The sequence below is a fragment of the Alosa alosa genome, chromosome 9, assembly GCF_017589495.1.
Source record: "Alosa alosa isolate M-15738 ecotype Scorff River chromosome 9, AALO_Geno_1.1, whole genome shotgun sequence".
Taxonomy (NCBI): Eukaryota; Metazoa; Chordata; class Actinopteri; order Clupeiformes; family Clupeidae; genus Alosa; species Alosa alosa.
Window position 1 is genome coordinate 2588408 of NC_063197.1, and position 22311 is coordinate 2610718.

General features: G+C 38.4%; 1 protein-coding gene and 1 long non-coding RNA gene across 4 annotated transcripts; one reads left to right on the top strand and one right to left on the bottom strand.

Moving 5' to 3' along the window:
* The first annotated feature begins 577 nt into the window (after positions 1-577).
* Positions 578-8445, top strand: LOC125301008. Of its 3 annotated transcripts, XR_007194654.1 has the most exons (5): positions 578-696; positions 7212-7328; positions 7462-7561; positions 7810-7878; positions 7995-8445. It is a non-coding gene; the product is annotated as an uncharacterized LOC125301008 (long non-coding RNA). The 3 variants fall into 3 exon arrangements; XR_007194653.1 differs by having other exon boundaries at positions 7810-8445; XR_007194655.1 differs by lacking the exon at positions 578-696 and adding an exon at positions 7041-7117 and having other exon boundaries at positions 7810-8445.
* A 1015-nt stretch (positions 8446-9460) lies between these two features.
* Positions 9461-21254, bottom strand: serpinc1 (serpin peptidase inhibitor, clade C (antithrombin), member 1). Its single transcript, XM_048253248.1, has 8 exons — positions 21161-21254; positions 16325-16697; positions 15863-16078; positions 15637-15771; positions 14934-15155; positions 14178-14352; positions 10105-10169; positions 9461-9801 (listed from the first exon to the last, which is right to left on the bottom strand). The coding sequence occupies exons 2-8, from the start codon at positions 16694-16696 to the stop codon at positions 9619-9621; spliced, it is 1368 nt and encodes a 455-aa protein (XP_048109205.1). The 5' UTR covers position 16697; positions 21161-21254; the 3' UTR covers positions 9461-9618.
* Positions 21255-22311: the final 1057 nt, after the last annotated feature.

Here is a 22311-nt window from a genome sequence, read left to right on the forward strand (position 1 = left end):
ATTGAAGTCTTGAGTTAATGCATTAGGTAAACGTTGTTTGCTGGTAACCCGCCACAAATAGGCTAGCCTAGATTCTATAATTGTGTGCGTGCATTCTCATTCTCCAAAATGTGCCTGTTCTGTAGGCCTAGGCTGGCCAAGTGCGTAGTTTTGCTGCATAGTTGAACGAATACATTTGTTTAGCCTACAGAAAAATAGAAGGGGGTAAAAAAACAGTATGTTGAAACAATGTTGAAACACTGTTTTAATGCCAAATAGTTGTAAAATGTTGACAAATGGTCGTAAAATACGAAATCAACGAAATCAGCATGGATGTTAAACCAAATTGATTTGATATCAAGAAAAGGCGTCAATTTGATATGAAATATGTCCCACCATGAACAATCATGTTAATAATCATAATAGTAGGCTAGTAATAATAGCCCACTAGACAAGGCTAATGTTTCAAACTTCTAATCAGTTTGGTAGCCATTTCAATGCAACAGTCTGAAATGCAACGATTTTAACGGATGCTTATCGCCTCTTGATAAGCACATGTGCACACACAGCAACCCCCATCCCCCACCCTAACCGCTGACTGACTTTTTTGAACTCCAGCCCACCAGTGACTTTAACCGTCACCAAAGATTGTTAAGTTCTGTCATGCATCTGACTGCATGTGTAAGCTGTAGAAACTGTGCCGTTATCATATCCAAGGTAAGGATTACAGTACTTTTGTATGCCAATTGAAAAAGGGAATTTATTCGAAATATATTGTTTTCATAATGGAATGTTAACCAAAGCTGTTAGTCATGTTAGAATTAGCTAGCAATTAGCTAGCGAGCTAACTTTCCCAGCTACTAACTAACTTCATTATTGTGTGGAATAGTAGGAATAGTCAGGAATGTTAGTTTATATCATATATCATATCTATCTGTCTGTGATGTCGCTATGAATGTAGAGTTTAGTTTGAATGAAATATCAGGCGCAAGTAAGTTATGGCTATGATATGAATATATGCTATATATGAAGGGTTCAGATGCAAAAGCCTCTAAATGCCACCTAGCACTATGTCAAAAATTAGTATACGCTAATCAAATAATTTAACTTCTAAACCCACTAAATACCACTCTCTTCCTGGTCTGAAATATCGATTTATAGGCAAAAACCTATAGTAGCCTGAATTTAAATGCTCATTTAAAAGAAAAGTGGTCAGACGGATTTAGAGGGTTTTGCATCTGAACTCTTCATATATATATATATATATATATATAGCTGACTTATTATTGTATGAAGGTTGTTAATGTTAAGTAGAAGTAATAACGGTTACCTTGCGAACTTCCATTGGACATAGTAGTACAGCGGTTAAGCCCTCAAATCAAGGGGAATTGTGCACTTTTTGAAAGAAACATGAAACTTCTACCATAGTTAGGTTATACCATAAGGTTTATTTTCAGATTTGGAGGGAAGTCAAATTTGACCTCTGAGGCCCGGGAGAGGTCAAATCCAAGATGGCCGCCAATAATATTCAAAAGTGCCTCACGTTGGAACCAAACACAGTAGAAAAACACTTAAGGTGTCATTTCCCACTAACCTTTGGGTGCCCATTCTGTATCTGATAACTTTGAAACCACCAGAGTTCAAGAAAATGCATTTATTTAAAGGTCAAGGTAAACAAAACATCAAAATATTCATTTTTTATGTAACCTAATTCATTTCTTTGTTGTCCCTGTATTATTCAGTTATTAGTTGTTATTTCATGAGATGTGTGGCTAAATTCATTTATTCACAGCACAGCATTATCCACAGGTGACCCCACTAGACCATTTTCACAGACCACCTGCCATACCACCGCTGGTTAAAAAAACCCTGCTTTAGAGAGTTGTTGCTACAGGCCACAGTACGCACAATGTAGAGAGCACTTCAATCGGCATATTCTAACAGGTTGGAACGGATTCACGCCACCAGACTGAAAGAACGACTGCTTTCTGAGCTTCCACATCTGAGGGCACATTTACGCGGAAGAGACACACTCCTGAGTTTTGAGAAGGACATTGGACCAGCTCTCATGATAGTCTGTCAAACTGACAGTGATGCCATGCACTTAATGCGAGCAGCACAAGTAGTGCGCAGAGATCCTTAATTCATCTTTCTCTTTTGACGGATCATTCAAAGAAAACTGCAAGCAGAGGGCTGTGCCACCATCTCTCTTGGCCTTCATCAACATGGTACTTGATGGTACAAACATTGAGCATCAGTCCACCACAAAACCTGCCCTAACAATCTCCCAATTGATAGTCTTAACAGTAAGAAGTAATTAATTAAGTAGTAATTAAAGACACAGCCTTATATTAACATGCTAGCTACAAATGTGTTCAAGCCCGGTTGACCGGCTATTTAAATGGACACCAGGCAAGCCTGCTGCTTTTTCTCTACGAAACTCCCCCTCGCTCGGTCTGAAGCTCTTTTCCTTTTCTTTGCGTCTTCGGTCAAGGGTTTTCGTTGCTTCTTCGCCGGCTCTGCCATACACACGTTTTCAACAATCTGTAGCGTTTCGTTAGCCTGCCTGCTTCAGTCGGCGGGTAGGATACACTGAACTTGCAAGCGGGATATTCTTCCTACAGGCAATAGGGGCGGGCGAAAGAGTCTTCACTCGCCCTGTAACGAGTCATTTAACCATATACCGACTTACGAAGATGAGTAATTAACACGAAAACGTTGCCTGGTGTCCCTTTAACTAGGCTACTCTGTTAACATTACCTATTTCAGCCATAACAAATTTCACATTACCAAGCTGACATATCTACAATATACTCTGTTCAATCATTAAACTAGCTTCAGCTCACATAAATGTTCCAGACTATCTTCTAGTTTAGCTAGGATAATTATTTTGATCAATGTCCATGATTTTAACTCAAAAGCTAACCACCATGCTTAATGAATGAATAATATTATGTAATTATGTAATAATATTGTTTGTTCATAGTCAATATGTTTACCTGTTAGAATATGTCGATTGAAGTGCTCTCTACATTGTGCGTACTGTGGCCTGTAGCAACAACTTTCTAAAGCAGGGTTTTTTCAACCAGCGGTGGTATTGCAGGTGGTCTGTGAAAATGGTCTAGTGGGGTCACCTGTGGATAATGCTGTGCTGTGAATAAATGAATTTAGCCACACATCTCATGAAATAACAACTAATAACTGAATAATACAGGGACAACAAAGAAATGAATTGGGGTACATAGGGTACATAAAAAATGAGTATTTTGATGTTTTGTTTACCTTGACCTTTAAATAAATGCATTTTCTTGAACTCTGGTGGTTTCAAAGTTATCAGATACAGAATGGGCACCCAAAGGTTAGTGGGAAATGACACCTTAAGTGTTTTTCTACTGTGTTTGGTTCCAACGTGAGGCACTTTTGAATATTATTGGCGGCCATCTTGGATTTGACCTCTCCCGGGCCTCAGAGGTCAAATTTGACTTCCCTCCCAATCTGAAAATAAACCTCATGGTATAACCTAACTATGGTAGAAGTTTCATGTTTCTTTCAAAAAGTGAAGTCAATTTTCATGGTTACCCGCTGTACTATAGGTAGGTAACATTATTTTTACATTATTATACGGCTCTTTAGCCTGGCGAGCCAGACCCACTGGGCACTCACCGTTCGCAGTGCTCAGTCCGAGGGGCGGGATAATCAGTTGTCTTTCAAATTCCCTCTGCACGCAATAGGATATTTGTTTTCAAGTAGCAGGAAATTCAAGCCAAACCGTTGCAACTCAATCATTATGTTAAGCCCACCAAACGACTCTATACACGATTTCAAAGGCCTGATTAAGTTTCGATTTCTGGAGCTCACAAGCCAACGGAGAGTTGCTAGACTAGCCCTGGCAGCAAATGTAATTTGGCGTGTCTAGATTTCTAGGCTAACGGCTCTTCATAATGCTGCAGAATGCTCCATTCACTTGAATGGGCCTTCCCAACGTTCGGCGGTCTGCTAATTCTGAACAGACCGTTGCTAAGTATAACAGGCCGCTGTCAAGGAAAATGGGCTTTGTGCTTCTATTTCATGTCTTTCATATTACTGTGCAAGGTCTGGAACTTAATTCAAAAGTGAAAGCAGACGGTTGATCAGCTGTGTTCTAAAGAATGTTTGATTCAAGTTCAGCGTACGTGCTGTTGTCGAACTATTTGTTTCTCACCAAAAGCCACGATGAAACGGTAACAAATAGGCTATAGCCTATGTAGGCTAAAGAGTCACATCGTGGAGAGTTTATTGTTTCGTTTTGGCAAGTAGCCGTGTAATAAGCGGGATAATGTATAGAACGCCGGTCATTATTGGAAAAATAAGTCCCTTCAGGGCGGAAAAAGGTTCGCCCTGTCGGGACTTATTTTCCCAATAAAGACCGGCGTTCTATACATTATCCCTTACTTATTATACATACATAATATACATGTAGTGTTGCTATAACGTGTTAACTGGAAAGATGACCTGTAAAACAAATGAATAAAGTCATATATAAGTTATATCTATACCATACCCACTGACTTAAGGAACTGCAGTTTAGTATAGCCATGTTCATTCAGACCTGTCATATATTGGATGTGAATGGGGCAAGTATGATGAGTGGGTATGCCAACAAGTAAAGGGATCTTTAGTTTGTGAAGGGTAGTGTTAGGCTACATGTTTTTCATTTCTTAGCCCTTATTTGGCCCTTGTTTGATGTACCTGACTTGCTCTGAGCAGGGCTCTACACTAACATTTTTTTCCAGGAGCACTTTGTGCGCCCAAGTTAAAAAATGTAGGAGCACAGACAAAAATTTGGGCGCACAGTCAGTTCTGTACTTAACTTACACATAATCTAACATTACACTCCAGCTAACAGTTAAGCATGCCAGTGCACCAATTGCGAATATTAAGAATGACTGACAACATTTAGGCTACAGGAAACAGGAATTTAAAGATCAGTGCCTACTTTATTTTCAGTCTGTTCTATTTTCCTACATTTTGTTAATGTAAAATAATATAATACATTGCCATATTTGCATTTAGCTTGTATATCAAGTATCCTGCCAAATGCTAATTTATTTATTTGTGAATCCATCTGTAGCTAATCCAAATATGCCCATGGTGACCTATCTGACTGCATACTGCCTAATACTACTACTAAAACAGTCCATTTTCGCTTCCACAAAACCCAACATAGGCTATCAAGGATGTATATTATACTTTTATTTTGTATTTGAAATATCTGCATTGATCATACCTGTCAACGTTTAGCTTTCCAAAAACGGGTTTTTTTTTTTTTTTTGGGGGTCAGTGTTTATACTGGAACTGTTACTTCTTCAAAAAAAAAGGAAAAAAAAAAATCTCAGAAACCCTCAATTTGTTGTTTCCCTCTCAAGCGTGATTGGATTGTGCAGAGGCCACTGATTGGGACAGCCTATCAGCAATCACCTTCAGCTTTCCGCCAAAGTCAACTCCATGGTCAGATTTAGATAAGAGACGAAACCATGGACGAAACAATGGATTAAGACGCAGCAGGTCCATCCTGGGAATGTGCCAACCCGTGGCCCCGTAGTTTTCGCTTCAAGTGTTTCAATTACAAAATAGTATTTTGTATTTGAAATAAGTATTTTAAATACATGTATTAGAAATACTGCCCATTCCTGGCAACATGGTAAAAAGATGGAAATGAATTCAATTCCTTTTACATTCTCCAAGGTATTAACATTAACAATTTTCATAACTCCATGTAGGACGTTTCTGTACATACATGTGAGAACTGTGCCAGTACTAATGCAATATTTAGAAAATGTACTCTTGTTCTCTTGATACTCAAGTACTTTTAAAAACAAGTACTTCAGTACTGTAATGATCTGAGCCTAGCTGTTGATGACTGTGCTCCCATAATGCTGTGCAGTGTATGTGTGTGTGTAATGTTAATGTTGGTTTTAGTATGAGTAATTGCGTTTACCTTGTCATGTATGTGTTAGCTGGTATAGTCTTTCTTTATGTTGTACCTCATGTGTTTACCCCGTGTATTGTATGTGACTACCCTGTTTGTGTATCGTGCTTGTTTCATTGACCTCCTTTGTTTTGCCTGTGTAGTGACGTTCATGTGTTTTGGTGCGTAACCAATAAACCCATTCTAAGACAAACTGTGCAGTTTGTTACAGTACTTTTACTTAAGTAGACATCTGACTGCTGTACTTTTACTTGTACTTGAGTAAAATTTAGCAACGGGTATCTGTACTTTTACTCAAGTAATGAAGCTGTGTACTCTGCCTGCCTCTGACAATATCACAACAGCTAGTTCTGGAGTAGGCCATTCAATTAGCCCGCTTGCTTACGACAAGACTCAGGCTGCGCAGTCGGCACCCGCTTCCTTATTTGGGTTTTGGGTTGCCAGGTTTTAGCCTATGACAAAACGATTGAAATTGAAAGTGATCGTGTATGTGTAGGGTGTATTTCATACACAATCTGGCAACCTGGGAGATGTCAGATTAATAGAAAAAAATGAATAGATCAATGATTTTAAAATGAAGCTTGATGGCCATGCAAATTACAGGAGTTTTCCGGGAGAAATAACAAAACGGGAGGGTGCTGGGAGATGACCTTGATACGGGAGAACCCGGGAAAAACGAGAGTGTTGACAGGTAATTGCAGCCAATACGTCAACTGGGCTAAAAGGCATGTTAGGTTACCTTTCCTTCTCTCACTGCATTCTCAGAATCTCATCCTGTTCCTCCTATATCCGATGAATTCGGTGGATAGAAGCACTAATTTCTTCAATCTTTGCATCTTGGCTGGCTAGTCTAACTTTTCGCTTTGTCTGCGCGCTCTTGGATTTGATAGAAGAGACTACTAGCGAGTCACGACGCGAAACTGCTAACGTTGATGGGAGGTGTAGTTTTTATGCTGCATTTTGCGACGTGATTCTATGGTTTGCACCAGTAATGTTTCTCGATGTTGCGGTGTATTTTGTAGACAAACACTGACATGGTTAGAAGTCATTCGCACCAGTGCGCCTAAATATTTTTTTTGCACTCGCACGCCATCATTTTTACTCGCATGTGCGAGTGAAATGGGCGCACTGTAGAGCCCTGACTGAGGCATGTGTTTATTTAGGATGCATGTGAGTGAAGTAGTGCTTCAGTGATGGTCTTTTCATGTTCTGTGTGTTTTGGAATTTATTCATCTTAGTCTCCATGTGTTCCCTCTGTTTGCAGTCGGTGTGTTGTGAGGACTGCTGCCCTGAGAACGCTGAGTGCATTCTGGAATATTCCAAATGTGTGCCACTTCCATACTGAATAAGTTCCAAGCCCACAAGAGAGTTCACTCACCAGGTAGACACACACACAAACACACACACGTAGAATCGCATATAGCATTATAATGTGTAAGCATGTATTTGTGTCTGTAACTGTGTTTAGTTTATCCCCTCTTTTCATGTGTCTGTTTGTTGTTATGACTGTGTAGTGGGCTCCATCAACTATCCAGGGCAATGCCAGTCCGTCTGGATGGCACTACCTGCTACTTGATGATGTCTGATAGCCATGGCTGCTGCCTTCAACGTGGTGTAAGTGTTTGTGTTTTGAATGTATTTTTTTTGTTCCATGGTGAGGGCTATGGGTTATGTTATTATGCATGCTCTACATTGCATATGCATGCTCTACATTGTGTTGGTGGTAATGTTAGTAGTGTTGTGAATATCTGCCAAACTGATCATAATCATCTATTTCTGCATTATTTGTACTGCAATTCAATTTATTGTACAGGATGCATCATTTTGTTTAATCTTATATTTTACTCATCTTTTACTGGCAGAGCCCTCACAAGTAAACTGATATCAAGACTTAACATAGATGGTGATGGTGGCAAGGGTGCCTTCTGAAGGTAATTATCATTTTTGTTTGTACACCTGATTGACTTACCTAATTTTTTTGACGCTATGATTTTGACCTTTATCAACAATAACAAAATGTATGACAATTGCTGTTTTATTTTTTTAGGTGCTATCCAGCAGTAATGCAATGCATTGTGGGGGAAAGGAGAATCACTTCAAACCGCTGTAAAATAGTACCTGCTTTTTCGTATTATATTCCGTTTTGTGATACCCAACAACATCAAATACAATGGATTTGTACAGTTTAAATGTTTATTACCAACAAGCAAATTGTGAAACCTGAACACGGCCTTTAAAAAAGGTCCTCTTTATCAAAAGAAATGCACCGGACATTTCTAAGTGTACCCCAAACTTTATAATGGTGGTGTATACATATCTGCTTTACTTCTAACTATTGCACCTGACTTCGATGCTGCTAGTGTAGGTTTGCTTTTATCACACAAGCTTGCATTACAGGTGCTAGTAGTAGTTTGCAGGTGCTCCAAGAGATGTTGGGTAACGTCACTTCTGTTGATGTTTAAACAAAACCGAGAGCTAGCTCGCCCCTCCCTCCCCTGGCTGGAACAGTTTGTTATGTTTCATGGTCCAGAGTAGACCAGGCCGTTTTTGGAGCCTGGGCTGGTATTCAGGGGTCAGGCAACTAGCAGATGATGAGGTGATGTTTGCTGTATGTGACAAAAAATGTTTTAGTTTAGAAACCGCGTAACATTAGCTAGCTATGAACTTGCTAATTAGGGCGCCGCCAGAGCCCTTATTAGACATTCTCTGGCGCCGCTTACTTCACACAGTGTGACCGATGGACGTTATTTGGAAGTTCAGTGATCGGAATATCCCTGATTCAAATCCCAGAGAATGTCCACAGGCTTTTTCAATAGTTTTTGACAATAATGGTTTGTTGTTTCCTCTTTAGATGCTGTCTTCAGCGAACCACCCTGACCCGAATAATGGACACCATGGGAAGATATTTGAAGTATGCACCGGAGAGGGTGGGTGGTGGTGGCCGTCGGAAGACACTCTCTGCTGTTGCTGAATGATGCCATCGGTATACATATGCACAGCCTCTCGCACCACATACACCTGAGTTTGGATAGATCATTTATGTTGTAAAACATAAAACAAAATAAAATAATGTAAAAAAATATATAAGTTGACTGGTTCTTGATGGAGGTGTTTATCATTTTTGTGTGTGATAGGCCTACTGCAAGTGGCATAGGCTAATAAAGGTAAAATGTTGAAGCAATGTTGCAATATCAACGTTTATTCAACGGTAATTTGTAGTTGAGGCTTTAACCATGTTGGATTTTACTGCGTTGTTTCAATGTTGCAATATATCATATTCAACAGTGATTCACTGTTGAGGCTTTCAACATGTGTTCAACTATGTAGAAACGGCAGATGTTGAAACAATGTTGCGATATCAACGTTGATTCGATTTGCAAATCCAACACATAATTCAACGTTGATTCACCCTTGGTATATAACGTTTGTTCACCGTTGAATCAATGTTGAAATGCCAGCAGGGAAGTCTGTTGCACGTGACCTAGCTCTAAACAAAGCTAGATTCAACAAAGATCCTTTTAACAAATGCACTCTTTATTTCAGACACATATTTAAACAGCACCCACCATTATTTAATTGTATTCCTTTGAGAATTCAGAATTCAGAAAACATATTGTGAGTTTGCTTCCTCCTCTTCCTGCCTTTGCACTGTCCTTTTGCTCAAGGACATCTCATTGGTTACCACCGCATGGATTTGCCACACGGCCCATGAAGATAATGGTATTGATGGTGGACTCACGGATGAGCAGCAGAAATGGTCGGTTGGCAATAAATACTTCACGGTTGAAGTTTATAGAGCGACCAATGGCCACCACTGCCGTGGCAGCTGCTGCCTCACTACCCTCTTCGTTTACCTAAAGGGGAAACATCAGAACTGACTAGTACATCACAGCAATGTAGTGATCTTGGGAATGCAGTTTCAGCTTTCCCTCATGGTGTCCATGGGTTTAACAGTTCTGAATAACAGGAGTTCTTGTAAAGCATTTTGTAATTTTAATTAAGATGCCGTTATGGACTGCAGTTTTCACATGCAAACACAATTATATAGGCATGGTTTAGTCATTTGTGCTTGGAAGTTTTAGAGAACATTTTATAGTAGCATCATTCAGACAGGCTTATGCATTTTGACAGTATGACATAAAAAAAATCAGCTGTACCTCTAGAAATGATTTATGGAAGGCATCCGAAATGTAAATGTCATCTGATTCATCTTCAAGTAGTCCTGAAAAGTAACAGATGTACAGAAATATTACCTGAAATATAAGAAACTCGTCATATACGTCATAACAATTGTCAAAGATGGAAGCTGATGGCATGGCATGACTGAATGGGCATGGCTCTGCATCCATCTCAACGCCTATTTTTCTCAGTTGAATAGCTCACAAACTCTTCACTTACCACATGACAAATATCCAACACATACCATACCACATAAATACAGCAGAATGTTATAGAACTTCAGAATCCAATGGTAGGCTATATTGTGTCCATCTGTACAATTAAGCACTTTCAATTAATCCAGTTTTGAAATCAGCAGATTTCTGCATTGTGTCCAACATTGGGGTGGCATTATAATGTATTACACCCCAGGATAATTTATTGTGTAGCATACAGGAGCATTGACCTAACTCATCCATGTTTGCGCTTCCTGTCAGTCTCTTCACTGTCCTGTCGTAAGAAAGGCAAAAAGCCCAAAAATATACTTTTAAAAAAAGTTGGCCTTTGTCTACATAGCCAATAGCTCAGTGAACTAAACTATTTATAATGAATACTGTAGGATTCTGGGGTGTTCTCACTGTATTCTGATGAGTTCATATGTTACAGTACTTCTGTGTGTAGTATACAACGGGGAGAGGTCCATACCATAACTGTGCCTTAGGCCTGTGTACCAGCAAAAAGGTCACATATGCCGGTGTTTAGGAACATCCGAGGAACATCAGTGATAACATGGGCCGAGGGAGACAGCATGTCGGCCTGTTCAGGCTAGTATCTCCATCTGGCCAGAGCCGGTTTTTGTACACTGGTTGGCACCTGTCACGTTGGCATGATTGACGTTTGTATGTTTTAGTATAACAGGCTTTGTCTACGGATCGAGGAAGCGACTCAAGGAACACCTTCTGTCGGGAAGCTCAGTAGCCGCTTCTAATAACAACCACAACAAGCAGTTTTTGACCTGTGTTCTGTTATTCATTATTGTACCATCTACAATAAATCATCATCTAATCACCGATCCTGATCCCGCAGTCAAGCTTTATTGACCATCTTCAATACAGACATTAGAACTAAAACACAACTCAACAACCAGAGAATCCAACATTGTTTTAGTGCATATATTGTTACAAATCCCCAAGCCATGCAGTATATCACCATGATATTGCTAGATTGCCAGACAATCCCACTACATACATATGAAAAGGTATTTTGCTCTCTATGGTGAGATAAAAAAGTATGAAATCTTAAGATGCAATATGTGTTTCCTTGTTATAAGACTATAATAAATCTACAAGTATTATAACAAATACAATGCCAGATGTGGGTAACCTAGACTGTCCAGAAAAACACCAAAAAACTTAAACTGTAACACATGGCCGTTGTGAATTTCTTTGGTTCTGCACCAAATCGTATCAATTAAATAGTTATTCATCAAACTGTAAATTCAACTGCATAGGCCTAGTGAATCATGAAGGAGACAGGTAATAGAAAATAGTGGATAGAGGACATTTTACAGAGGTGTTCAGGGAGAAATTACTGGCTTTTTACAAACGTTAAAATGTAAACAATTTTTGGCCAACATTTCTTTTGAATTATGTAGAATTCCCTCAAATGGACGTAGAACCTGGCTACAAAAGGTTTTTTCTGGCAGGGGTTCATTTCTTAACCAAATGATCCAACATTATATAATCAACATGTTACATACTAAAAGTACCAAGAGCTGTCTAGAAAAACCCTCCACCTACTATTGAGCTTCTTCTTTCAACCATTCAGTAAGCTATCATGAGAGGTCATTGTGATCACAAATAAATGACACCGCAATTTGTAAATATATTTTGAATTCTTTTTCAAAAATAATTATCATTTATGTGTCTTCACCACAGGATAGAACCTAGGCTGGGCCTGTTATCAAACCTCTAAGGGGCAAATGTATACTGTATGTATGATAGCACAGCATAAATAGGGACCAATCCACAGAAATTGCCCTCTGTAAATTTGCATGTGTGGGTATTACATGTGTAGGTATTATATCTGCAGGGTTACCATATCTGCTAGGTACGTCATAATGGAATGACATGTCATCACCTCATTCACTGAACTTCAAACATGTCCAGTGTGTCTTTGCAGCTTACAGTATGATAAGCTACTTTAACTACCTTTAGCACTACTTTGAGTAGCCTTGGTACTGTAATTTTAGCACGTATCACCTGACTAGAACTGACTCTTGACTGTATGTAAATAGCACTCACTGATGCACTAACTTGTTCTTATCGTACTCTACCTTTAAATTGTTCAACAATAATGATAATAATAATAATAATAATAATAATAATAATAATAATAATAAGCTTTCATACACAGAATGCAGCTCAAAGTGCTTTACATTCGGAGCATGTAACACAATAATAGAGAAGAGTTAGTCATTATCAGTCATTCCTCTTCGTTGCTGTGGCTGTTTATGATCCAATCAGCAACATATCAGAAATACTTAGCAGTATAGGCTTTGCTAACAAATGCTTAAGCTAACAAATGCTTAGGGCCTGTTGATGTGGACTAAGTGGTTTGCATTAGGTTTGCATAAATGCTTAGGGCCCGTTGATGTGGACTAAGTGGTTTGCCTTAGTATGTTATGTATCAATGTATGCTATTCGTACCCCGGTGCACACAGCAATGTGTTCTATTAATACCCCGTCTGGTACAAATATCAGTGTATGCTATTTGCACCCCTGTACATTTACTCTGGCATGTTGATCACAATGTAATAAAAAAAAAAGTTTTTGTTGTATGTCACAGGGTGTGAATAGCTCAGCTGTGTAATAGACACTCTGAATAAGGTATGCTGTTTGCATCACTGTTTAATTAGAAGTGAATGCTATTCCTACCCTGGTGTATATAGTCATGTGTGCTATTTACACCCTGGTGCATGAATTAGCTAATTGTTGCAATCAAAACTTCTGTTTCAGAACTGATTTCTTGTTCAAATTGCGCGCCTTCTCTGCAGAGACGTTGGTACACATGTGCACTCACTCCGCCAAAATGCTTTCTGCGGGAATCAAACCCCAGTCTCCCACATACTAAACTATGTCATTAACCACCATACTGTCAATTTCCACATCAAAATGAGTGTTTGCAGGTAAACTTATATTTCATAGGCCTGAGCGTCATAATCACAACATTTCTGTTAACTAACAAACTGACATTTGTATGTGTTCACTTAACAAAGATTGTGAAAATAAAACACAACTTTTCCATCTAAAACTTAATTTGAACAGATATTAGTGCCGAAACCTTTCCGAATTCCGAAAAAACGAATGTCCGCCATGTTTTTTGTGCACGCGAGCAACATGTTTTTGTTGTTATGTCACAGGGTGTGAATAGCTCAGCTGTGTGGCCAAGGCTATTCGTACCAGGGGTGTAAATAGACACTCCGATTTTTAATTCACAAAAACAGCTGATGGAAACGCATACAGATTTGCTTTTTATGAATTTACACTTCCATATGTACAGGAATATGCTGGAAATAAGCTAATAAGATGGATGGAAACCCAGCTACTCTTTCCTCCTCCATAAGATTTTGATTGTACAAAGGAGCCATTTTAGTCAATGTAGCATAATGAATCTAATTTTTTTGCCTGGTAGAATGTCTTTATAAAGTATTAAAAACTTTATTTACTTTAAAGTTAAAAACTTTAAAAACTCAAATGTGGTAGGCCTGGGCCCGTATTCACAAAGAATCTTAAGGCTAAAAGAAGCTTCTAACTGGCAGATTGAAAAATAATGGCCGTGTCAGTTGTAACTTTAGGACTCCTAAGTAAGGAGTAATTCACAAATCCATTTTAGCGCTAAAAGTAGCACCTAAGTCTGGGACAGGTTAGAAGTAGTCGAGAGGACTCCTAACTCACTAAGACATTAAAGTTACCAACAACCAAAACTATTCATTGTCAAGGTTTAAACTAAATTGATGATTTAAGAAGTGATTATTTCTGATTATTTTCATAGGAAAGCAGATTGTGTGTACCGGGAAGGCTAGAGTGGTGTGGGCTGAAGAGGTGCTGCAAGCCCATACTCTGCAGTTTCTCCTTTAGACTGAAACCATCTTCAATTTGGAAGCGTGGAATTTGCACAGCCACTGATATCTCCTTCATGTTCTCCAGCCAGCCAACCACCTTCCTCAGGTCCAGGCTTTTCTCCACCTGAAGTCAAATCCACAATGAAAGAGTTAAATGGTAAAAAACAGCAATTTGAATGTTTTTCAAGTAATATCAATCAAACTGAAGGTGATTAGATGTATTTTTACTTCATTGTTTTACTTGTTTTTACCAATAAATAGTTTGACTGACCTGGAATACACAATAAAAAGGCATGTTTTTTTTATATTTGTAAAAATTAATCTGTTTTTTGCAAATTAACTCTTTAATTTGAAAGAGTTGCACACCCTAACATTATGACACATACTGTAGTTCAGTATGACCAGAACTACAGTATGTGTCATATGTAATTAAATGTAGATAAATATAAGGATATTGTTGTTACATTGTCCAGTTCTTCAAAACAATACAAATGTTAAACCCTTACAGATCAACAATGCTTGATTGATAAGCAGCTATTTTACACTACATTTTGTGTATTGGTCTTTGCATTGGGCAAACCAATGAAAAAAAAAATTCTTTGGTAAGATGTGTGCATTATTAAGTCTTGGTAAGACTTTGTGCATTATTTGTTTCACAGTAGCCTACACATATATTGGTGGCAAGACACCATATATGATTAATACCTCAGACAGGCTGATGTCTTTTGTTGGAAGGATCAGCACCATTGTTATGTCTTCTCCACGGTATGGCATTTCAAGGACCTTCACATTATCCTCAGGAAACCTTCCATACCTGAACTTTGTTTCCTGATACATCATGGGCACTGGGCAGGTTTTTCCATGACTAAGATAGAAGTCATCATTCATAACATTGTCCTTGTCGAATTTATTTTTCCACTGGCCCTGTAGTGCATAAAGTACCTCTACAGTGAATTTATTTAGAGTTCCTTGTACCAACTCAATTTCATTAGCACTCTATTGATCAAACAAATATGAATTAAAATGTGTAACAGCAAGGGCCCTAATTTAAAAGCCAGGCAAAGTGCAACAAGCTAAGTTCTCGTGCATCATGTTGAATGTGGGAGCAATGGAGCATTGACGTCTTTTTTAAAGTATATTTCTGGGCTTTTGTTGCCTGTATTGGCAGTGCTACGGTAACCAGCTGGTACGTAGCTATGCAGAATATACCCAGGTCTCTGTGCACCCCCCACACACACACACACACACACACACTCACCCCACCACCTTAACCATGGTGTTGTATTAGCAAATTTAATTTGTTTAATTATAAATTAGCTTAAGTTGGACATTTGACTTTGCACTTCGCCCACCATTTGAAATAAGGCCCAAGGTGTTACTATTTTCTCAAATTCTCTCTCTACCTTGAAAAAAAAATGGTGTTCACTAAAACAAGGACAGTGGTACTGTCTATAGAGCCTTTTGGCAGAGTGTCCTGGATCCTGCTCTCTGTCTTATTTGAAATCCATTCATTAATTGTCATTCTTGAAAGCTCTGGCTTCTCCTGTGTAGGACAAATAAATCTTTAGGCATGATAAACAAATTGGGGTGAATGATCTACACTGATACTACAATGATCTCTGATAGAAAGTCACCTTGAAGTTCAGTGGTAACAGCTTTGCCCCATAAACCAACTCACTGATGTTCTGGTAAGTCTCATTGAACCTCATAGACTTTTCCCCAAACAAACGGTTGGCTGAGACCAGCTCTGTCGTCTTGTCTTTTTTCCGATAAAGACGGCAATTCAGCTTCGCAAAGAAGAAGTGCACCTGGTCAGATGTCTTCTCTTTTATTGTATCAAACTCAAATACCTACAGATGCAGTAGTAAATATAAGAACAATAATAATTAGACCACTAAAAAGAAACAGCCTACATAATAAGTCTCTCAACCACACAAATGCGTGACTGACTGATTTGAATTTCCAGCAAGAAAAGAAATAAGCCTGAGTCTGTTCATGTTTACCATTATAACATACATATAAGAACACAAATTGAAGCTGCTTCTCTACAGTGAATATTCTTTATCATCTGTCATGTAGCTAGCTAGCTATCTTACTTTCATGATTTGCTCCAGGGTGGTGTTGCAGGCTCCCAGCTTGGTCATGGCGAATGCTGTGGAAATGCTAATTGGGGACATGAAGATGTTGCTATCTTCAGGCTTGCTCTTAGCAAGCTCCTGGAAGAGAGAGAGGGCAAATCTGCTATTTGCCTTCGACAGCTCCCATACTCGGGGGTTGGTGGACTCTGGAATTTTTTCAGCTGCTTCAGTAGGGTTCTCACTCTCTGGTTCAGGATCTGGTCTACGATAGACACATAATGGCTCCAGGGGGAGGTCTTTGGGCTTGGCACTGCAGATATCTCGCCTGGCCTGGACTGTGCAAAGTATGGACAGGAAGCACAGCGACCACAAAGACACCAGTGGCTTCATCCTAATGAGATCCCAAGATAAACAATTGGACCTGTGAAGTATGGGTATGCTTCAGGCCAAATACCCCCAAAAAAAAAAAAAAAAAATGACACCTGATTTCTCATACAAGAAAGGCTTTTACATTTAGAACTGTATTTTGGTGAGAAAATGTAAATGCATCATGCTTTTGCATAATGTATGGAACCCTGGGGTCATTGCAAGATATTTTTTGGTGTATATCCAGAAAACATGCACTCATTTGACTAAATTGTGAGCTCAATTTACTAAATCGTGCACACGTTTTACTTAATAGTGTGCCCCATTTTACTATCTTGTGCTCTAATTAAATTTTTTGTAAAATGAGTGCACAATTTAGTAAAATGAGCACACAATTTAGTAAATTCTGCGTACAATCTAATAAAATGAGACCACAATTAAGTAAAATGAGAGCAATGTTGTAAAACAAGCATATAATATACTAAATTGCAGGCGCACCGGCGGCACGGGGGATACAGGGTCTACTCTCTACTCCTTATCAACTCGTTCAACTGTGTACACACTGGCACTGACTTCAGCTGAAAAGAACACTCTGGAAGCCCCGTTTTGGCCGCTTGAATCTAGGAGCAGATAGAAGGTATTCCAGACGCCCGCTGGAATGTTCAGTTATATGTTAGCCTACATTTTAAAAGAACGGTTGGGATAACATACTGTATACATAAATTAACTTAATTTGATATTAAACAATACTTTACCAAGAAGCAATAAAAATGTGAAATTAGACTTCCCTCAATCATGTAACGTTATTCAGCTTATTAAAAAAAGCATTTCGGACACCATGTTCATTTGATCTATTCTCTATATCACTGATATAGGCCTTGAACAAGTATTATGTTTCTACAATCTCTAACTTGACCTTTAATCCTCGTTAATAAAAACAGTAAATGGAACAAATGTTTCGTAGGAACCACAGTCTATGGTAGGAACTGAAGTTTACTTAGGTTTTGCTCTCTCAACTGTGTAGCCTACACCTCATTTTGAATTGGTTGCTGAATAGCGTCATAGCTCATTACCATAAAGTTTCAAGTTCTGTTTGATGCTCTGGTCGCTCTGGTCGTTTTTAACACATCTCTGTGTCCAGATAGGGACAACACAGTTTGTGTTGTTTCCTTTTTTTATTTGTTACACAATATGTGTTGAAAATAACACAACTTGCGTTGAAAACAACACAACAGCGAGACTTAGAACAGCCTGCTCGTGCTCGAGTTAAAAAAGTAGACCAAAACAATAGATTGACGAAAAGAGGATACATTAAGGGGAGGATAGATTATTTCTGTTTGATTTATGCCATCTACGCCAGCGCCATCTACTATCATCAATTTTCATTGAAAGTTATAAAATGAAAGCATACATTTAAACAACAATGATCATGGTTTGAAATCGATTGTGAGTTTGATTGTCTTTACTTTTCCCCCTTTTTAAATATATTTTCTTTTTTTACTTTTTATTTGTTTATTTGTTTTGTTGTCTGTCTTGTATGTCTTGGTGTCACGGGTACGCTGGCGACTACGCCACTCCATCCGGCATCTTTTGTATTGTTGTTATGTGTCTTGTTTGTGGAGCGCTTTGGGTTGCACTATGTGCATGTTAAATGGGCTTTAAAAATACATTTGACTTGACTTGACTTGACTTTTGAACAAAACGAGTGAATAAATAAATGGCATAACCTCAAAAAAACGTTGGCATAGGCTATTCAAAATTATAGGCTATAGCCTACGTTCTTAGGTTAAAAGCGTTCACTCCAAATTATTGTCTAGGTGTAGGTGGTCATGAATAAAATTGGTATCAACTATAATTATAACTATTTAACTATAAATATAGGCTATTGTCTCCCATAAGTCTTCTAGTTCTGCCAAAGTGTTTGTGAAATATAATTATCTGAAATGCAATTTCAATTTGTCATGTAATATTAATCTAGGACACAGTTGATTTGACATTCATGAACAATCATCAACACATGAAGCAGTTTTAATCATTAGTAACCTATACCTTTTTTAATCATTAGTAACCTAGACAATGTATTGTTTAGAGTTATTACTTGAACATTCCATTTGTACTGTTTACCATATCTGTGCCTGTGTCAAATATTTTGTTCCTGTTTTATTCATTTTAACCAACGCTAATTTAAATGAAATGAATGAATTTAAATTAAAACACTTTGCCCAATTGTTATTTTTTATTTATTGCATTTTGCAATGAATGGTTAGTTAACTATACATCATTAAAAATGGGTTTCTCAACTGTACTACACTCTCAACTGTACTCCATATGGGCAGGCCTACAGTTGTGACACAGTCGAGACAAAAATGCACCTTATGTTTATAAGTATAAGTATATATACTCGTTTGATCCCGTGAGGGAAATTTGGTCTCTGCATTTATCCCAATCCGTGAATTAGTGAAACACACAGAACACACAGTGAGGTGAAGCACACTAACCCGGAGCAGTGAGCTGCCTGCTACAGCGGCGCTCAGGGAGCAGTGAAGGGTTAGGTGCCTTGCTCAAGGGCACTTCAGCCGTGGATGTGGGCATGGGAGAGCAGTGCTCAACCACTTCCCCCGCCCACATTTTCCTACTGGGTCAGGGATCGAACCGGCAACCCTTCGGTTATAAGCATGTAAATGACGTGGAATTTCATGTGGGAAATCACTTATTTTCAGTGTCTAATTTTTTGTTTGATTTTGTGTGAACAAAAAGTGTCTCATCTGTACTCAGTTCACCCACTATGCCATCATGCTACGTTTTTTTTTTTTGCAACACTGCTTGATTAAGCTTGAAAAGTTAACCTGCTATGGACCAGGCTAGTTCTGTGGCATAAATTCCCATAGTTACCAAGCTAGGATTCACGTAAACCACACTAATGGAACGTAACTCTCACTAAAATTGGCGACACTTATTGAAATTAGCCAGGCTTAGCCTTTAGCGAGGTTGATGGGAATAACCCTCTGATCCACAGCCTCAACCAAGCCACACCAACTCACAAGATAACAAAGAACAAGCTACAAACTGCTATAACTAAGACACCGTGATCTACAACACTGACAGCAACAACATTGCTATTTAAAAAGGGACAGACAGGTAGGCACTCAGTATTGGTTTAGAAAATGCAAGAAGCATAAAAAACACACATCACATGTGTCTGCTTTTGCCTATTTTACAAACAAACCTTGAGTGCCTGGACCTGCATATTTTTTTAATGCCAAAATCCTTTTCATATTATTTAGGGCCCCTTGGCTAGGATTGGCCCATCTCCAGACTCTATTAGGTGGACTCATGAAGAATATTTGTCATGAAAGGTATAACATCAGTTTAAAACTGCTAATATGTGCACCAAACATTAGGTGAGTGCTCGGAAGCTCACACATACCCATGAGAACATATGCCTGAGCTATGAATCACATGCCCACATGGGAGTTCCTTGAATAAATAGCCTACCAATCTCTCACTTATTTACATAAATACCAACCTGCTTAGTAGCAACAGACTGACTGACTACCACAAGACAGAAGAAATAAAGGACAGCAAGTATGCTACTGATGGTATTGATTTTCATTGAATTTGTCAGCTGTAGTGGAGATGCCTGTTTCCTTAATCTATGTAATTAAATTTGAACATGAACATTGTATCATTGTGAACATTGTATCACTGATCATTAGAAATTAATTTATCTTTTTCTGTAATTTCATTAATCAAATCAATGCGCATTTTGAGAAATGACCTTAGATCAAATGAAGAGTTTGGTTCCAAAATGCTATATCTTCCATTTTAATGAATTTTCATAAATATATATAAAAAATATAAATATGTTTTTTACATTTTGTTCTCAAAGTAATTTTAATGGAACTGTAATTATGTCATTGTTACTACATTTATCTTTATTCAGTCAAAACAACACAACTGCAATTGTATTGATATTACCTGAAATACACAATTAAATAACATGACTTATTAATGTTTTCACAAATGAAGATATAGCATTTTGGAACCAATCTCTTCAAATTAAGATATTTATTTTGTAATCAAGGACCAAAGAAATTGGTTGTGTAGATCGCCACCAATAATGCCAATATTGGCTCTATTATGAACATAAAGTACAGTTTGTGGAGAGGTATTGTGAAAACCCCACACTATTAAATCCATATGTGGCTCTATAGATTCTAACTTTTAAATACAAAATAAATAAATAAATAATAGTTAGACTGTCTATGGGTAAATATGTTCAATGACAAGTGCCTCTGACGTGTCTCGTGTCTTTACAAAATTTTGCAAAAATAATATTTTACTTAACTGTTATCTGGCACATTTGCAACAGAAAACTATTTTACTTCACAAATGATTGCTTATAACCTGAGGTTAGTTGATCTTAAACATGACTCCCCCATACAACTCTCCTGTGATGATAACAAGCCAATAACACACATTTCTTACCTGCGTTTATGTCTGTATTATTGAAATATGCTACCGTAAGAGCTTGTGCTGCTGCAGACTGAGGTAAAAGAACTGTTTGGCAGGGTCACTGGCCTGTAGAACATTATGTTGTGTACAGACTGCATATTTTGTGCTCAGCTCGACCTTTGAGGTATTGATCAGATCAATGCACATGTTAAGCTTAACTACTCAAGGTTTAAATGACAAACTACACACACTAATTAAAAAAACAATAATATAGCATTTAGTTCCCATTGACATTGGCCACTAATATTTGTAATTGATGTCAACAGGATGAACTAAACTCATATTTAATTAATGATATACATTTCTTTGATGAAGTAGATAAACTGCTGAAGTGACCTGACAGTGGGAATTGCTTGCTTCAGTATTTTGTTAACTGTGAGTCTGTATGTTGCTGATTCCAGTTTGCAGCAATCATCCGGTGCCCCAATGGGTAGGGTATGGCTTAATTTGTATCTTTCCAGAAACCGATGACTGTAATACCAAAAGAAGAGTCCTTGATGCTTTTACTGTTGTCCTTCTGGTTTACAAACTTTGCCTGGCCCCTTCTGCTTTTGTGGATCTTGTCTTGGAATTTTGCTCAGTTGGATTTTCTATGCACTGACCCCGACTGTTTTAACTTTTAGACTTACATAACAAGCCTTTAAACTTGAACTTGAAACTCATTTTGATGGTGGACAATGACTTATAACAAAGTTCTTTTAGGCAAGTCCCTCCACTTAGTGGCCATAATGCAACACTTTTTGGGTACTCATCGGGCATCCTATTCGGCAGAAATGCGCGTGCGCAAGGCTTCACGACACCAACCGTGCTCCAGCAGCGAGCTCACAACACATGATTGGCACGATGTCTGCGCAACACACCACATAATTGGCTCAATGTAGTCACATCACACTACATGATTGGCTCAATGTATACACATGTCGACGTTTTGGCGAGGAAGGGGTGGGACAGTGGACAGTGGATGGGATATGACAACAGCCCCATGCATTTCTATGGAGGATTTTTTTGAGTGCTGTGTCACCTCATTAGAAAGTCTCTGCTTATAGGGAGACAGAATTATTGGCATTGTCATTGCCTGGAACGCCTGGTATTTCAGTATGTAACTTTGGAGTATACTGTGCAGG

What these genes read in the sequence shown, in the direction of transcription:
- serpinc1 (XM_048253248.1), bottom strand. Translation starts at nt 16,696, where the DNA reads ATGAAGCCACTGGTGTCTTTGTGGTCGCTGTGCTTCCTGTCCATACTT. An exon ending in TGTTACCACTGAACTTCAAG is followed by an intron (nt 15,772 to 15,862) that starts GTGACTTTCTAT and finishes TGTCCTACACAG; the next exon opens with GAGAAGCCAGAGCTTTCAAG. An exon ending in ACACCACTCTAGCCTTCCCG is followed by an intron (nt 10,170 to 14,177) that starts GTACACACAATC and finishes GTTACTTTTCAG; the next exon opens with GACTACTTGAAGATGAATCA.